Here is a 14,054-nt window from a genome sequence, read left to right as displayed (position 1 = left end):
CTTCACTAATTCCCATTACGTCTATCTTACGTATCTTCATTTCCTGTACTAATTCAACTTCTTTTCCTAATATAGTTTTAATGTTCCATGTTCCCATTCTCGTTTTCCTTTTCCAGTCAGGTCGTTGCTGTGTTGATCTGTCCATTCCGAGGCTCCTGTTTTTTCTCTGAATCCGTTAATACCCTTGCGTGGGGGATTGGCCCAACGCAGGGATATGCCCAGTTTATGTACCAAAATATTGATCTTTATTCATCATAAATATGGGGCTCCACCGATAACTGATATTCTACTGATCTGATATAAAATTGTAAATGGTTCATTGATCTCTTTAATAAATGTATGTTACCAGCTGACTGCAATGAAAAAGGAGCTGCATGTTTGGACATTCACTTTTGGAGTGGAGATATGATTATATCCATAAAAATTATAACAAAATGGAAGAATATTACATAAAAATATATGATAATTAGAGATTGGTAAAATAATCAGTAATTTTACGGGCAAATATCATACATTTATGCCTACATAGGCTGATACCGATAGAGTATTAAATTAATTAATCTATTTCATTATAACCCCCCCCCCCCCATGTCTTAATGTTGCCAATCACATGATTTCTCACAAATAAAACAGACACATGTAATTCACTAGTGGAAGTTGCTGGAATTAATACATGCATACAACAGAGTACTGCACAATTTGTATTCCTGTCCAGATATTATTACTAACTAACTAACTAACTCTCTAGCCTTCTTAAACCCGAAGGTTCATGGCTGCAGCAACACAGGCCTTCCATCTTTCCCTATCTTGAGCAAGATCTATATACTCTTTTCCATCCCTACCGATTTCCCTTAGGTCCATCTCAACGTTGTCCCTCCATCTTCGTCTTGGCCTTCCCACAGGTCTCTTACCATCAGGTTTCCCAACAAGAATCCTGTAAACTCCTCTTTCCTCTCCCATTTGTGCCACATGGCCTGCCCACCTAAGTCTTCTTGATTTAATTATTCTAAGAATATCTGGACATGGGTACAAATTATGTAGTTCTAAATTATGTAACCTTCTCCACTCACCTGTCTCCTCATCCCTTTTAGGTCCAAAGATTTTCCTAAGGATCTTATTTTCAAATACTCTCAATTTATGTTCCTCTTTCAATGTAAGAGACCAAGTTTCACATCCATATAATACTACAGGCAAAATTACGGTTTTGTATATTTTAACTTTTAGTTTCTTAGATATTAAACGAGAAGACAAAAGTTTATGAAGAGAGAAGTAACATGCATTTCCTGAATTAAGCCTACTTTTTATTTCCTCTTTAATATAATTTTCATTTGTTAATATTACTCCTAAATATTTGAATTTGGAAACTGGTTCAAATGAGTTGTTATCAATAATTAGATTTTGATTATTACCTAACACTTGGTTTCGGCCTGTAAGCATATATTGAGTTTTCTCTTTGTTAACTTCCAAACCTATCTCTTTAGCAGTTTTGAAAAATATTTTAGCATTATTCTTAATTGTATTCACATCATCCCCCAGTAAGTCTACATCATCTGCATATGCTAACAACTGAGTCACACCATTTAATTTTAGTCCTTCTTTAGTTTCTTTTACCTTCCTAACAGCATATTCTAAGGCAAAATTAAAGAGCAATGGAGATAATGCATCTCCTTGTTTTAACCCATCATGAATTGTAAATTTGTCAGACATATTAATACCCACACGAATTTTACTTTCTGTTTCACTGGTGCATATTTTTATCATACTAACAAGCTTCTTAGGTATTCCAAACTCTACTAATATATTATATAATTTATCTCTTTTGACAGAATCATATGCTTTTTTGAAATCAATGAATAGCTGATGGACATTTTGATTATATTCCCACTTTTTTTCAAGTGTCTGTCTGATGTGAAAAATTTGATCTGTAGTTGATCTGTTACGTTTAAATCCACATTGATAATCACCTATAATTTCATTAGCATATGGGGTTAGTCTTGTTAAAAGAATGTTAGATAATATTTTATATGTTATTGAGAGTAGAGAAATTCCACGGTAATTATTGCAGTTCATTTTATCACCTTTCTTAAACACAGGAACAATTATGGATTCTTTCCACTGTTGAGGGATTTCTTCTTTATTCCATATTAAACAAATTAATTTATGAATTTGACATATTAATGAATTTCCACCATATTTAATTAACTCAGCTGGTATTAAATCAATGACAGGTGCTTTGTTATTCTTTAGCCTTTTAATAGCATCTTTAACTTCAGTCAAGTTAGGTTCTGGAACTAAAGGTTCTGCTGTGTGGACTTCATTTACTTCTGATTTATCTCTTACATGAACATTTAAAAGGTCATTAAAGTAGTTCTTCCATCTATTTAGAATATCGCTTGGGTCAGCTAGAAAATCACCGTCTTTATCTTTTATCAAGTTTACTTTAGGTTGCCACCCCTTTCTAAACTCATTTACACCTTTATATAAATCTCTGATATTTTTATTTTTGCTGTTTGTTTCAATTTCGTTAATTTTGCTTTTCAAGTAATCTCTTTTTTTACTTCTAAATGTGCGGTTAACTTCTCGCTTTATTCTATTATAATTGTTTAGATTTGTATCATCAGAGTTATTTAACCACCTAAGTCTAGCATGATTTCTTATTTCTATTAGATTATGACATTCATTATCAAACCATGGCTTACTTTTTCTCGGTTTATGGTATCCTATACTTTCTTTAGTTGCTGATTCTATTGCATTACGTATGTGCTCCCAATTTTTATTTATGTCTGTTTCATTTATATTTTCATCATCATTTAAATCCTGCAAAACATCAAATCTATTTGACAGTTTAATTTGGTAATCTTTCTTAATTCTTTCATCAGTAAACTTTCCTGTATCAAATTTTAGAACTTTTAGATTTTGTTGCTTATGATTTATCACTGAGAGTCTTTCTCTTAATTTAGCAATTACTAAATAATGGTCACTGGCACAGTCAGCACCTCTATGTGTACGAACGTCAATTATACTAGTATGCCTTCTCTTGTCAATGAGAATATGATCTATCTGATTATGAGTTTTACCATCTGGAGAAGACCAGGTATATTTATGGATATCTTTATGTTTAAAAGTGGTACTTTTCACAATTAAATTCTTTGAGGTTGCAAAAGTAATCAATCTTATACCATTATTATTACTTAATTCATGAAGACTTTCTTTACCAATTGTGGGTTTAAATGTCTCTTCTTTGCCAATCTGTGCATTACAGTCACCTAACAGAATTTTCATATCATACTGAGAAAATTTATCAAAGACCTGTTCTAACTCTGTATAAAAATCATCTTTAGTATTATCATCTTTATCTTCCGTTGGTGCATGTATGTTTATTAAAATAATTTTACACCACCTACCCTGTAAAACTGCATATGATATCCTATCATTAATAAATTCTACCGTTTTAAGAGCCGAGATAATTCTATTATTTATGAAAAAGCCTGTTCCAAAATTATGATTTTCAGTACCACCATAGAAAAAAGTATAATTTTTAGTTTTACAATTCCCTTCTCCTGGCCACCTAACTTCCTGGACAGCTACTACATCTAATTTATACTTAACTATCTCATTAACTGTACACTGAAATGCCCCAGGCCGGTAAAGGCTCAGAACATTCCAGGAGCCTAATTTAATATCCTTAGTCCAGGGACCTCCCAAAGTAGTCCCCACCCGGAGATCCGAACGGGGGACTATTTTACCTCCGGAATATTTTACCTTGGGAACATCCATGGCCTTATATTGCTGTTTCTTGACATTTTTTTTTACAGTGCAGAGTTGTCAGCTCTACGCCTAACCCCCAATATGAATGGAGGAACTACTACACAAGACAAACACAAACACATTAGACAGCACAATTACTACACAAGACTAACACAAACACATTAGACAGCACAACTACTACACAAGACACACACAAACACATCACAACTATAACACAATATAAACACAAAGACACCACAACTACTACACAGTATAAACAAACTACACACCACAACTACTACACAAGACAAACACAAACAAATTAGACAGAACAACTACTACGCAAGACAAAACAAACATACTAGACAGCACAACTACAACACAACTGTCCTCCTCAAGCAGTATTATTATTTCCTCTCTTGTGATCGGCGACAGTTGGATGCCTTTGTTGTACATTTACAAACGATGCCGGCTTCCACAACAATAACAAGTACATATACTGCCACTAGACGATAAGCTGCGCAGCTTTTACATTTGCTATGAACCAGGGCCGGCGCTAGTCATCTTGCCTCCTTGGGCGGTGGCGGCAAACGCCGCTCCATTTTGAACCCCACCCCACCCCCCGTCATTACGCAGGAACGGGAAATTGAAAACCAATATATTTTTAAGTAAAACATCAAAATATAAAATAAATAATGAGACTTCTTATTTCAATACTATTAAGCGCAAAAGAATATCTCGCCCGACCACAGTTTTCAATAGTCTTATTTTTTTCTTCTCTTCAAATTTTGCCGCTCTGGGCGGTGGCACGGTTCGCCCTCCCCTTCCGCTGGCCCTGGTATGAACTTGGTCACTCATCAAAGCATGGAAATTTTAACACAGAAAACAATATGCATCGCATTAAGCAGCAAAAATGACAGCCTCCTCTATGCAATTTCTACAAGAAAAAAAAATTATGTCCGCCTGTAATTTGACATGCAATTTTTTCAATGTCGGCACTTCATTTTCACGCAGAGCGTAGTCTTATATGCGCCTACGGATAACGTTTTCATCGAAAGCGTCCACTGACGATTTGATCGCTTGTCTTTGTCGTTATTTCCCGGGAGTGTGGAATGATGTGGAGGGGCCTTCTGACATCTCAAGAGATTGTCTTTCGTTCATGATAGCCCTGATTGTGACACGGTCGTGCCAGGTTCAACTATAGCATATTAATATCCATAAGAATAAATTTATCTCAATACAAATTGAGCATGAGTAACATGAGACTGTACACGTGATACCTCCCAGGGCACGGGAAAACATTAAGATTTGCAGTAAATTAACAAACTCAGGATTTACGTGTTAACATCTAGGTTCAGAATATATTTATCTTGATTATGCAATTAATCAATAATTATGCAACATTTTACATCATAACGAAATGCACTAAAAATCATAGTAACAGCAGCACAAAAATTATCACATGAACTTCCATTAATCTCGTAACTTCTATAATCCAGATATTATTACAATAATTAAATCAAGAAGACTTAGGTGGGCAGGCCATGTAGCACGGATGGGTGAGGAAAGAAGAGTTTACAGGATTCTTGTTTGGGAAACCTGATGGTAAGAGATCTGTTGGAAGGCCAAGACGAAGATGGAGGGATAATGTTGAGATGGACCTAAAGGAAATTGGTAGGGATGGAAAAGAATGGATTGATCTTGCCCAGAATAGGGCTTGTGTTGCTGCAGCAATAAATCGGGTTTGTTTATAAAATCATCAGAGCTACACTGCTCCATTCAGTATTGCATAAATCCAACCAAGAAGATGATAAATTCTGGCAACGCTACTTTGCACCTCACAAGGAGGGAAATAGGGGGAGGGAAGCATTCCAGTCTGGAGCACAGACTGGACCTTCAATTGCCAATGATAGACTTTATTATTTCTACCCCAATCATAAAATACAGCAAAATATGAAAGAAAAAGTAGAGATAATTTGTAACACCATATTGTGTGCAGGGAAAGAAAAGTAGTAGTGAAGCTTAAAAATAATACGCAACTTTACATTAAAATGCCACCACCGTGCTCTGTGTGCATTTTGTGCCTATCACAGCCGTACAATAGCTGAAGACATGGTAGTATTGACACCATCTGTTTCTGAACATTTCAATTATATTGACGGAAAGCATGGTTTCCACTCCGGCTAGTTAAATCAAATGACCTTTTTTATTCATTTTCCACCATGAAAAGTTTGTAAAATTGTGGGAATTTTTACCCCCCCCCCCTGCCCCTTTCAAACAGTTGCTATGGAGCAACGACAAGGAAAAGAACCTTCGGCCAAAAGCGTTCGCATATCTTCTTCCCCACCATTCTTGGGGCTTGGGGCAGTGTTGCCAGGTCAGACTTGAAAAATTAGGGAGATTGATCCTTGGGAAACCAAAAGATCTGCTAAAATATCAGATGATCTTATAGTAGCGGATGAAGGATGTTCTCTGGGGGTGGGATAGGCATGCACACCGGGGGGGGGGGGGTCTAATCATGGACGTCCAGAGATTTTTTTCAAGGCGCTAAATGAGGCATATTACCCCATAAAAACACTACTTGAGTTTGAAATTTATCACATTTCTGCATCCACATTATAATAATTAATGTAAATCACTGTGACTGAAATCGAATTATGTCTGAAATAATATATGCTTTCAGGTTGATAGTCATTTTACAGGGGGGGAGGTGTGGCATTCATCCTTGCACACCCTTCTGGATGTCCATGCCCCTACATATTTTTAAAGAAAATCAAGTATTTTCAAGCCGATGAAAATACCAAGCAACTATGGGGAAGGAGGGTGCACTATTTCATTTGTAATTGAACTATCCTGTTTCGTTCTCAGCAAATTTCTTGTTATTAACACTCTCACTTGCTTATAGTTCCATGGCAACAGTATATTAACGAAAACTCCTGAGAAATCAATAGGCAACACTGGCTCGGACCATGCTGAAACCTCCTCCCCTCTGCCCTTCCCTACATACAGTTCTGCACAAGATCTTTTCCTTGCGGTTCAACTATGCCTGCAGGCTGATTCCATAACTTATCTAGATGCACAAAGGTGACTGCCTTCAATAAGGAAGATAGAGACACACATACCTTCAAACTATCTATCATTTTCTTCTCGACCTGTTCCCTATGAAGCTTGCTCCACTTCTTGTAGAATATTTCGAGAGGTGTTCCTTTCACCTTCATGTTGGTTTCCCATGCCTCAATGGCACCAGTGTCGTGCAGCTGGAAAGTGGCCTTCTTCCGCTCACTTTCAATGAACTTGCCGTTTTCCTCTATCTTATCCACCACCTGCTTCATCTTCTTGGAATAATTGGGAACTTTACAGATCTTCAAAAAAGTCTTTAACTGCAAAAGGAAGAGAATGTTTGATTTATTTTGCTTAGCTTTCTGCCACTTTTAGCTAATTGCAAAGATGAGGATCAGGGTGTTGTCTACAATTTCTCAAAAACTAAATCCCTGACTTTTCCACACCAAATCATTACAGCAATTAAAGTACGTGATGGACATGTCTGGAAGAAGCCAAACACTAACACTTAGAATCCCACTTAAGCATGTTTTAAAATATTAACTTCACATACGAAGGTAACGAGAAGGTAAACTCTACACTAAATGGCTGTTGGATAGGGGGAGGGAACCAAGTATTGACTAAAATAAATAAATAAATTAGTGCACAAGAAAAGTTCGGATTTTCCCGAAACTTCCATTACCTCTCCAGAAAAAAGTAAATTTACTGACTTTTTCAGGATTTCCAGGTTTCCCACACTGGTAGACACCCTGTGAAATGGATGAAAGGACAAACACAAATGAACAGCATGCAACACAAGTCCCATGGAGGATTATGCTGATCATGGGTCCAGATGCCAGAGCCTCGTGACTCTGCAAAGTGCAGTCCAAGGTGTACTGTGCGGAAGTGAGTTTGGAATTTGGGTATTTGAGAAAAGGTCACTCCTTATACCCCAGGAACAGAATGAATCGGTTGCAACTAGCATCTATTGTTTGGCAGTTACTTTGCTAATTTTGGTAATCGTCAAACCCTGTCAGCACTGTAGCACTTTTCCAAGCCAAGTGGCATCTTTCCTTCAAGCTGGAATTACCTGTTGCGACAACTCCACCACACTGAAATGTGTGATCGAAGGTTGCTTCTGAATCTCCGTGTTTAAAACTATGACCGTGGGAAGCTGTGCTGTGTAATTTTCTCTTTATAAACATATATTTTGATCACATCTCACCATTAACGTGTTGCAATTTTGCATCAGTTTTCATACAGTAACATACAGAACTTGTTTTGAGGTAACTGTTTAAGAGCAACTTTAAATTGTGTTAGAACATACATTTCACTGGAAACATTGTCACATGAATAGTAAGAAATCTTTAAAATAAATCTCAACTTCATATTATTTTTATTTGTTATAAGTTAACATTCGGGCTGAGCTGATACCGATGCATTGGTTGGGATTTATTTTCTGTTACAAGCCGATACGTTTCTGTAATTTTGGTATTTCACAGATCTGGCAAAAACACCACGTGACACTTTAGGGGAGTGTAATTATCCTGTTTATGCAAAACTCCAAGTTTTTCTTATTCTGCACCAGTTTTGGGTGGAAAACTGAATTTCGTATAACATAACATGGACAAATAATGAGAAACTAGTACTCACTTTTATCCACGAAGCTGTTTTTTCCTTTTCTATTAATTTCAGTGGCCACTGCCGCCATCCTCGTTGGAACTTGCTGTTCCAAAAAACAGCTTTGCAGATAAAAGTGAGTACTAGTTTCTCCGTATTTATATACTACCGCATCACTCTTTTCCCAATTATGAATAACATGGACTTTAATATTCTGATATCATGACTAAATGTTTTAAAGCAAAAATCTTGGTAAACTGATGCATATGGATAGGGTAGAATTCTCCTTACACACTGATATTAATCAATATTTTGAACAATTTTTAATTACTACAATATTCAAGCGTCGGTATCGGCTCAGCTCTAACTAACATGTTCATTCATTGTTCTATGCAGAGTGCCTCTCACTGCCATCTTCGGGCCACAGTGTAACCCTCTCGGACCACTGAACCTCTCCTCCTGAACATACAGAATCTTTTGCCTTGGGACGACTCAATAGGGAATTGCTTCTTCTGGGGATGAGGAAAGTGCAGTAGCTTCCTGATTTTTTGCACACAACTCTCTCTTCTTGTATCATGAATGATCCCGGGGTTCCAAACACAGACTACATTGAACTCTTCGGACTTAACAGGGTGTCTTGCAAAATACAGGGTGGCTACAGACAAGTAGAAATGAAATTCCCCGACATTTCCAGGTTTTCCAGGACAAATTTAGCATTTTATACCTGACAATTTTAACCGAAATCCATGTATTTGTACATGGATGTACAGCTTCCATGGATGGTTTGTTCTCATATTAGCTTACAAAAATTTACTTAATTTCTGTATGATTTATATTCAAACTGGCAAATAATGAATTTGGAAAAATATTGCAATTCATAATCTGAGGAGAGATTTTATCATATGGAAACAGGTTTAAATAATATATTTGATTATTTTTTGAGTTACGACTAAATGAGACAAGAGTGAATTAGTTATTTTTACGGAAGTTATTTCGAATTCTTCTTAGCCTTTCACTTTATTATACATATGTTGATATGTATAGGCCTATAGGCTTACGGGCTGAATGAAAAAACCAAGTCAGAAAACACGCAAATAATCACAGACTGTCAAATATCAAGTTTTAACAAGTTTTAAAAACGTTAAAACACTGTGCTTTAAATGCTTTGAACATCTGTAAAAAAGAACAAAGTCATGTGTTTTAAATGTTTAAAACAGGTTGTTTTAAACATGCTAACCTGCATAAAACTGCTTCTTGGAACTATGTATATTTTCTGAAAGTGAAGCAATGGGACCATGCAAAACAAAGCCATATTTCCTTACATTATCAATGGAACTTCTTCAGTACAAACCTTCACAATATCCGAGTACCGTGTAACTAACAACATGCAGTTAGCATTATTGCTGGCCCAAAAAAACGCACCGTACAGGCATCTGATTTAGCTTATTAAAATAGAAACTTGCGGTTGATCACAGTTTATATACGAGGGGTATCCAGAAAGTAAGTTCTGCTTGCCTTGGTGGTTGGTGAACAACACATGTATACAGATATGAAGAGGTGGTATGTGGCTGTAATTGGGTGCAGTTACAGTGCTATAAATGGAATAGACTTATAACAGCGCTAGAAGAAAGATGGCAGCTCTCGTACTGTCTTCTGCCTACTGAACTAAGTGCCGGAATCAGATGTCTGCACACTCCGAAGCGGATGCCGGCAGAGCTCCACCGACAGTCCTGTGAGGTGTAAGGACTGGACTTCATAAGAGAGAGTATGTGGAAAGGCTGACACACCGTGCATGACTACAGCTGAGCACACTTGCACTCTTTTGCATTATTTCAAGTGGGAGGTCCAACCTCACACGTACCATGCCGACATCAATCTCTTCCTTCAGCTAAAGCGATTTCTGGCAGGAGATATGTTATGACTTATGATAGTGACACTGTTGTACAGAAGGTTCCACTTTTTGGAGGCAGAAACATGACATGGGCATACAAAATTTAGTGCCACGCTACAAGAAATGCCTGAACAACGATTATGAATAAGTCAAAAAGTAAGTTATGGGTCGCTACAAGTAATACAATAAATGTCAATTACTACCAATGTTCTTGTTTTAATTTATGGCTGATCGGAACTTACTCTCTGGATGTCCCTCATATAAAGTTCCAGCCTAGTAAATTCAATCAAAATAGATAAAAAGTGAAACTTCAGTAGAGCTGCAGAGGAACATCGACTATTGAGGAAAGTGATTGAATGATTAAAGTGATTATTAGTATATTAAAATTGTTTAGCTATTCATTATTACTTTATTCCATAACATTGGACATAAACTACCCCAGTAGTAGATTAAAACATCTATCGTGAGGTTAACAGAATGGGGAAGAGGAGGGTGATTTGCAAAGTGAGTGTAGCAGAAAACAGAAATTTGTCAATATTTTATGTTGACAGGTACGTCCAACAAAATTCGCACACATAAACGGAGCCTAAAGATTCTCCGATGAAATGTCATATCACATGAAACAAAAAATCAGAGGCAGGAGAGTGCCATGCATTCATTTTCTGTTGGATGTCATAGCGAGACATTTTGTTGCAATTCGACATTAGTTGGATGGCAATATCCGACAAAAATCGCGTACATCAATGGAGCCTAATAATGTTCATCCGACAAAATGTTGTACCACGAAATCTGAAAAAAATAGGTTGCATTACAAGCCCTCATTGGTTTCCATGTTCCTTCAGAATGTTTTGACAAAATGCCATACTTTGGTGTTGGACATCTGTTGTCGGATGGGGCCTTAGTGGGTGCACCTCCACCTCTGGAACTTCTCTGGTTGACAAGTACACTCCCTCATTACTCCCATACAAACAAGAGAAAATGATAATTCAGTACATTTTTAAATGTGATAATTAGAGATTCATTAAATGTGCCAGTCCTGCCTGGCAGGTTCACTGCATCGCATCTACAGTTCAATGTAACATTTGTCGATAAAGGCAAAATTCCCTGACATTTCCCAGACTTTTTTGACATCTGAAATTTCCTGAATTTTCCCGGTTTTCCAGGTCTGTCACCACTCTGAAGATAACAAATCCATATTTTTTTACCTTTCTTCAACTTTTTCTAGTTTTTCTAAACCTTTATTTAATCACTCCTAGTTGGATAAAGTTATAAATTAGCAACTAAGAAAATATTTTTTTATTTAATGAAATGAATAATAATAAGATGAAAACTGAAGCTGTGCTTTAACAAGAGAATTATACTGGCTATATCTATTAATGCTTCAGACTTCATCCTGGATGGGGAATGGCCACTGCTTTATTTAATATTTTTACAAACTTGAAACACACAAGAATGTAATTCTTAAGAAGCAAAGTTGAACACATCTTAACAGCAACTCAATACAATTACAGATTTCCAAATACAGTGGAATCCCCATTTTTCCACATTATACATTGATTCTTCATTGTCCCAATAAAGAAAAATGCTATACAAGGTTTTGACCGTCAAAAACGTAAAATCGAGATTCCCCTGTATTCATAAACAACTGCCAGGGAAAGCTTGCATTTAATACGATAGGTGTAGACCTGAAAAATAATAAAGCAAAGCAGCTATCACTCAGTTGACTGATCAGATTATCTTCATTTTCATTTTGCAGACTAGCAAGGCTCTCGCATCTGGGCTCATCTCAATCCTCTGTGGGGCTCGTGTTGTGGCACCCAAATATGTTCATCCATCTCCTCTTGGCCTCCCGCATGGTGCAGTGGTAGCGTCATTGCCTTGTAATCAAGGGGTCCCGGGTTCGATACCTGGTGTAGGCACAAGTGGTTCGGATCCCACTTCAAACCGTAGGTCCAGTCCCGTGCATACTTACTGTGCATAAAGTGGACTAAAACAGTAACTCAAACCACACCAAATCCATCTTGTCTTACCATCTTGGCGATTAGCCAAAAGTGGCAGAACAGCAAAGTTAAATATTAGTGTTGGGCGATATATCATCCAGACGATATATCACGATATTGAAAAATGTCATTCAGACGATAACTAGACGACATACCATCATGATATTTTGGCAATATATATCACATTGGTGATATATCGTTAAGATATTTTGGTTATATATATCATGTTGGTGATACATCATCAAAATATTTGGTGACACATATCATATTGTTGATTTATATCGTGTTGGCAAAATATCATCACGATATTTGGCGGTATAAATCATGTTGGTGATATATCATGACATTTTAGCAATTTATATCATGGCAGCAATGTATCATCATGAAATTTGGTGATATATATTGAGGAGACGATATATATCACGATATCAAATTTCCGATATCGTCCATCCCCTCAATCAACCGACCATTGTCATAGCAAAAATTCTTCACCACAAGTATAATTTCTAGACTTTTTCTTGACTGGTGGACACCTTGCTTAACCAAAAATCACCACACAAAGTTCCTGGGACCAGTTTCATTGGTGTTCGTAGCCGAACAAGATCAATAAATCCCAAATAATAATAATTAATAGTAAATGCTACTAAGTGAAAGGCTTGAATACAAACCTGAATGAGAGCAGGTACAACAGAATCAGGAAAGCTGACGAAATGGGCCTGTGCAGTGGCCGCCTCAATGAGAAGTTCATGGATCTTATCTATGACGGCATCCTTGAAAGCCTTCTCCTCGAGTTGTGCACGGGACAGCCTCAGGACGCAGTTTATGTTCAGTGGCTTCAGCGACAGCTTTGGGCTTTTCTTGTTGAAGTTGAAGGCAGTCAGTATCTGAAAGATATTTTGGATACACAGAGCTCTTACTGGAAACACAGATACTACTGAAAACATTCCACCACAAAAATTAGGCTTCAAGTCCATTATTATTATTATTTTTCAGGCTTTTATAATTTTTTTTGTGCTGATGTATTTTTTTTCAGAAATCTCCATTATTTTATTGAACTAATTTTATTAAATATGATGTTTATAAAAGCCAATTTGTATATCATGGCAAAATTATCAAATTGTGCAATATTTTGAATTCATATTTATAACAGTTATTTTTGACTGATAATATGAAAAAACAATATCTTCAATCTTATGTATTCTTTCAAAGAAGCAAGATAAGAAACATTCAGATCTATAATTAAATTTATTGAAATTCTGTACATTTGCATTAGCATCAAGGTTTAAATACATAGGTCAACTCTTTAAAATTGTTCAGTGTATAATATGGTCATTCTTGGTATTTTGTATCAACATTCAAAAAAAGGTAATTGTAATCACTAGATAAGTATATTCTTATATACATTGCTAAATAGCTGTAACAGAGCAAATATGTACATTTACTTCACAAACATTCAGACTGTTAAGCACTTAGTGACAAAAATATAAAAAAACAAAACAATTGAAGATGACACATGCTAAAAACTTCTGAAACTAGTTTCTCTGATACTAGTTGTCTGTGACATTGAAATATCTCTATGATGGAACAAGGATAAGTACAAATCTAGCAATTTGTGATGCATTCATATTTGTATAATTATTGATAATTTTAAAAGATTATACTTTACAAGTTAATCTTAAATAGTTTGTTTAAACTATATAGAGGCAGTTTTTTCATATTTCTGAATCTTGAAAGTACTTTGATAATGGCATAATCTT

General features: G+C 36.2%; 1 protein-coding gene across 1 annotated transcript in view; it reads right to left on the bottom strand.

Moving 5' to 3' along the window:
- The window catches only part of Noc2 (Nucleolar complex protein 2), a 65,893-nt gene that overhangs the window by 13,735 nt on the left and 38,104 nt on the right, over positions 1–14,054 (bottom strand). The window contains exons 11-12 of the mRNA XM_083123352.1: positions 12,966–13,181; positions 6,870–7,127 (exon numbers count right to left, since the gene is read on the bottom strand). Coding sequence (XP_082979478.1) covers positions 6,870–7,127; positions 12,966–13,181 — 474 coding nt within the window. The remainder of the gene's footprint in view (positions 1–6,869; positions 7,128–12,965; positions 13,182–14,054) is intronic.

Source organism: Lepisma saccharinum, chromosome 6 (assembly GCF_977018435.1).
Source record: "Lepisma saccharinum chromosome 6, izLepSacc3.1, whole genome shotgun sequence".
Taxonomy (NCBI): domain Eukaryota; kingdom Metazoa; phylum Arthropoda; class Insecta; order Zygentoma; family Lepismatidae; genus Lepisma; species Lepisma saccharinum.
The sequence above is the reverse complement of the archived record's forward strand: the minus strand, read 5'-3'. Positions and strand labels throughout refer to the sequence as shown.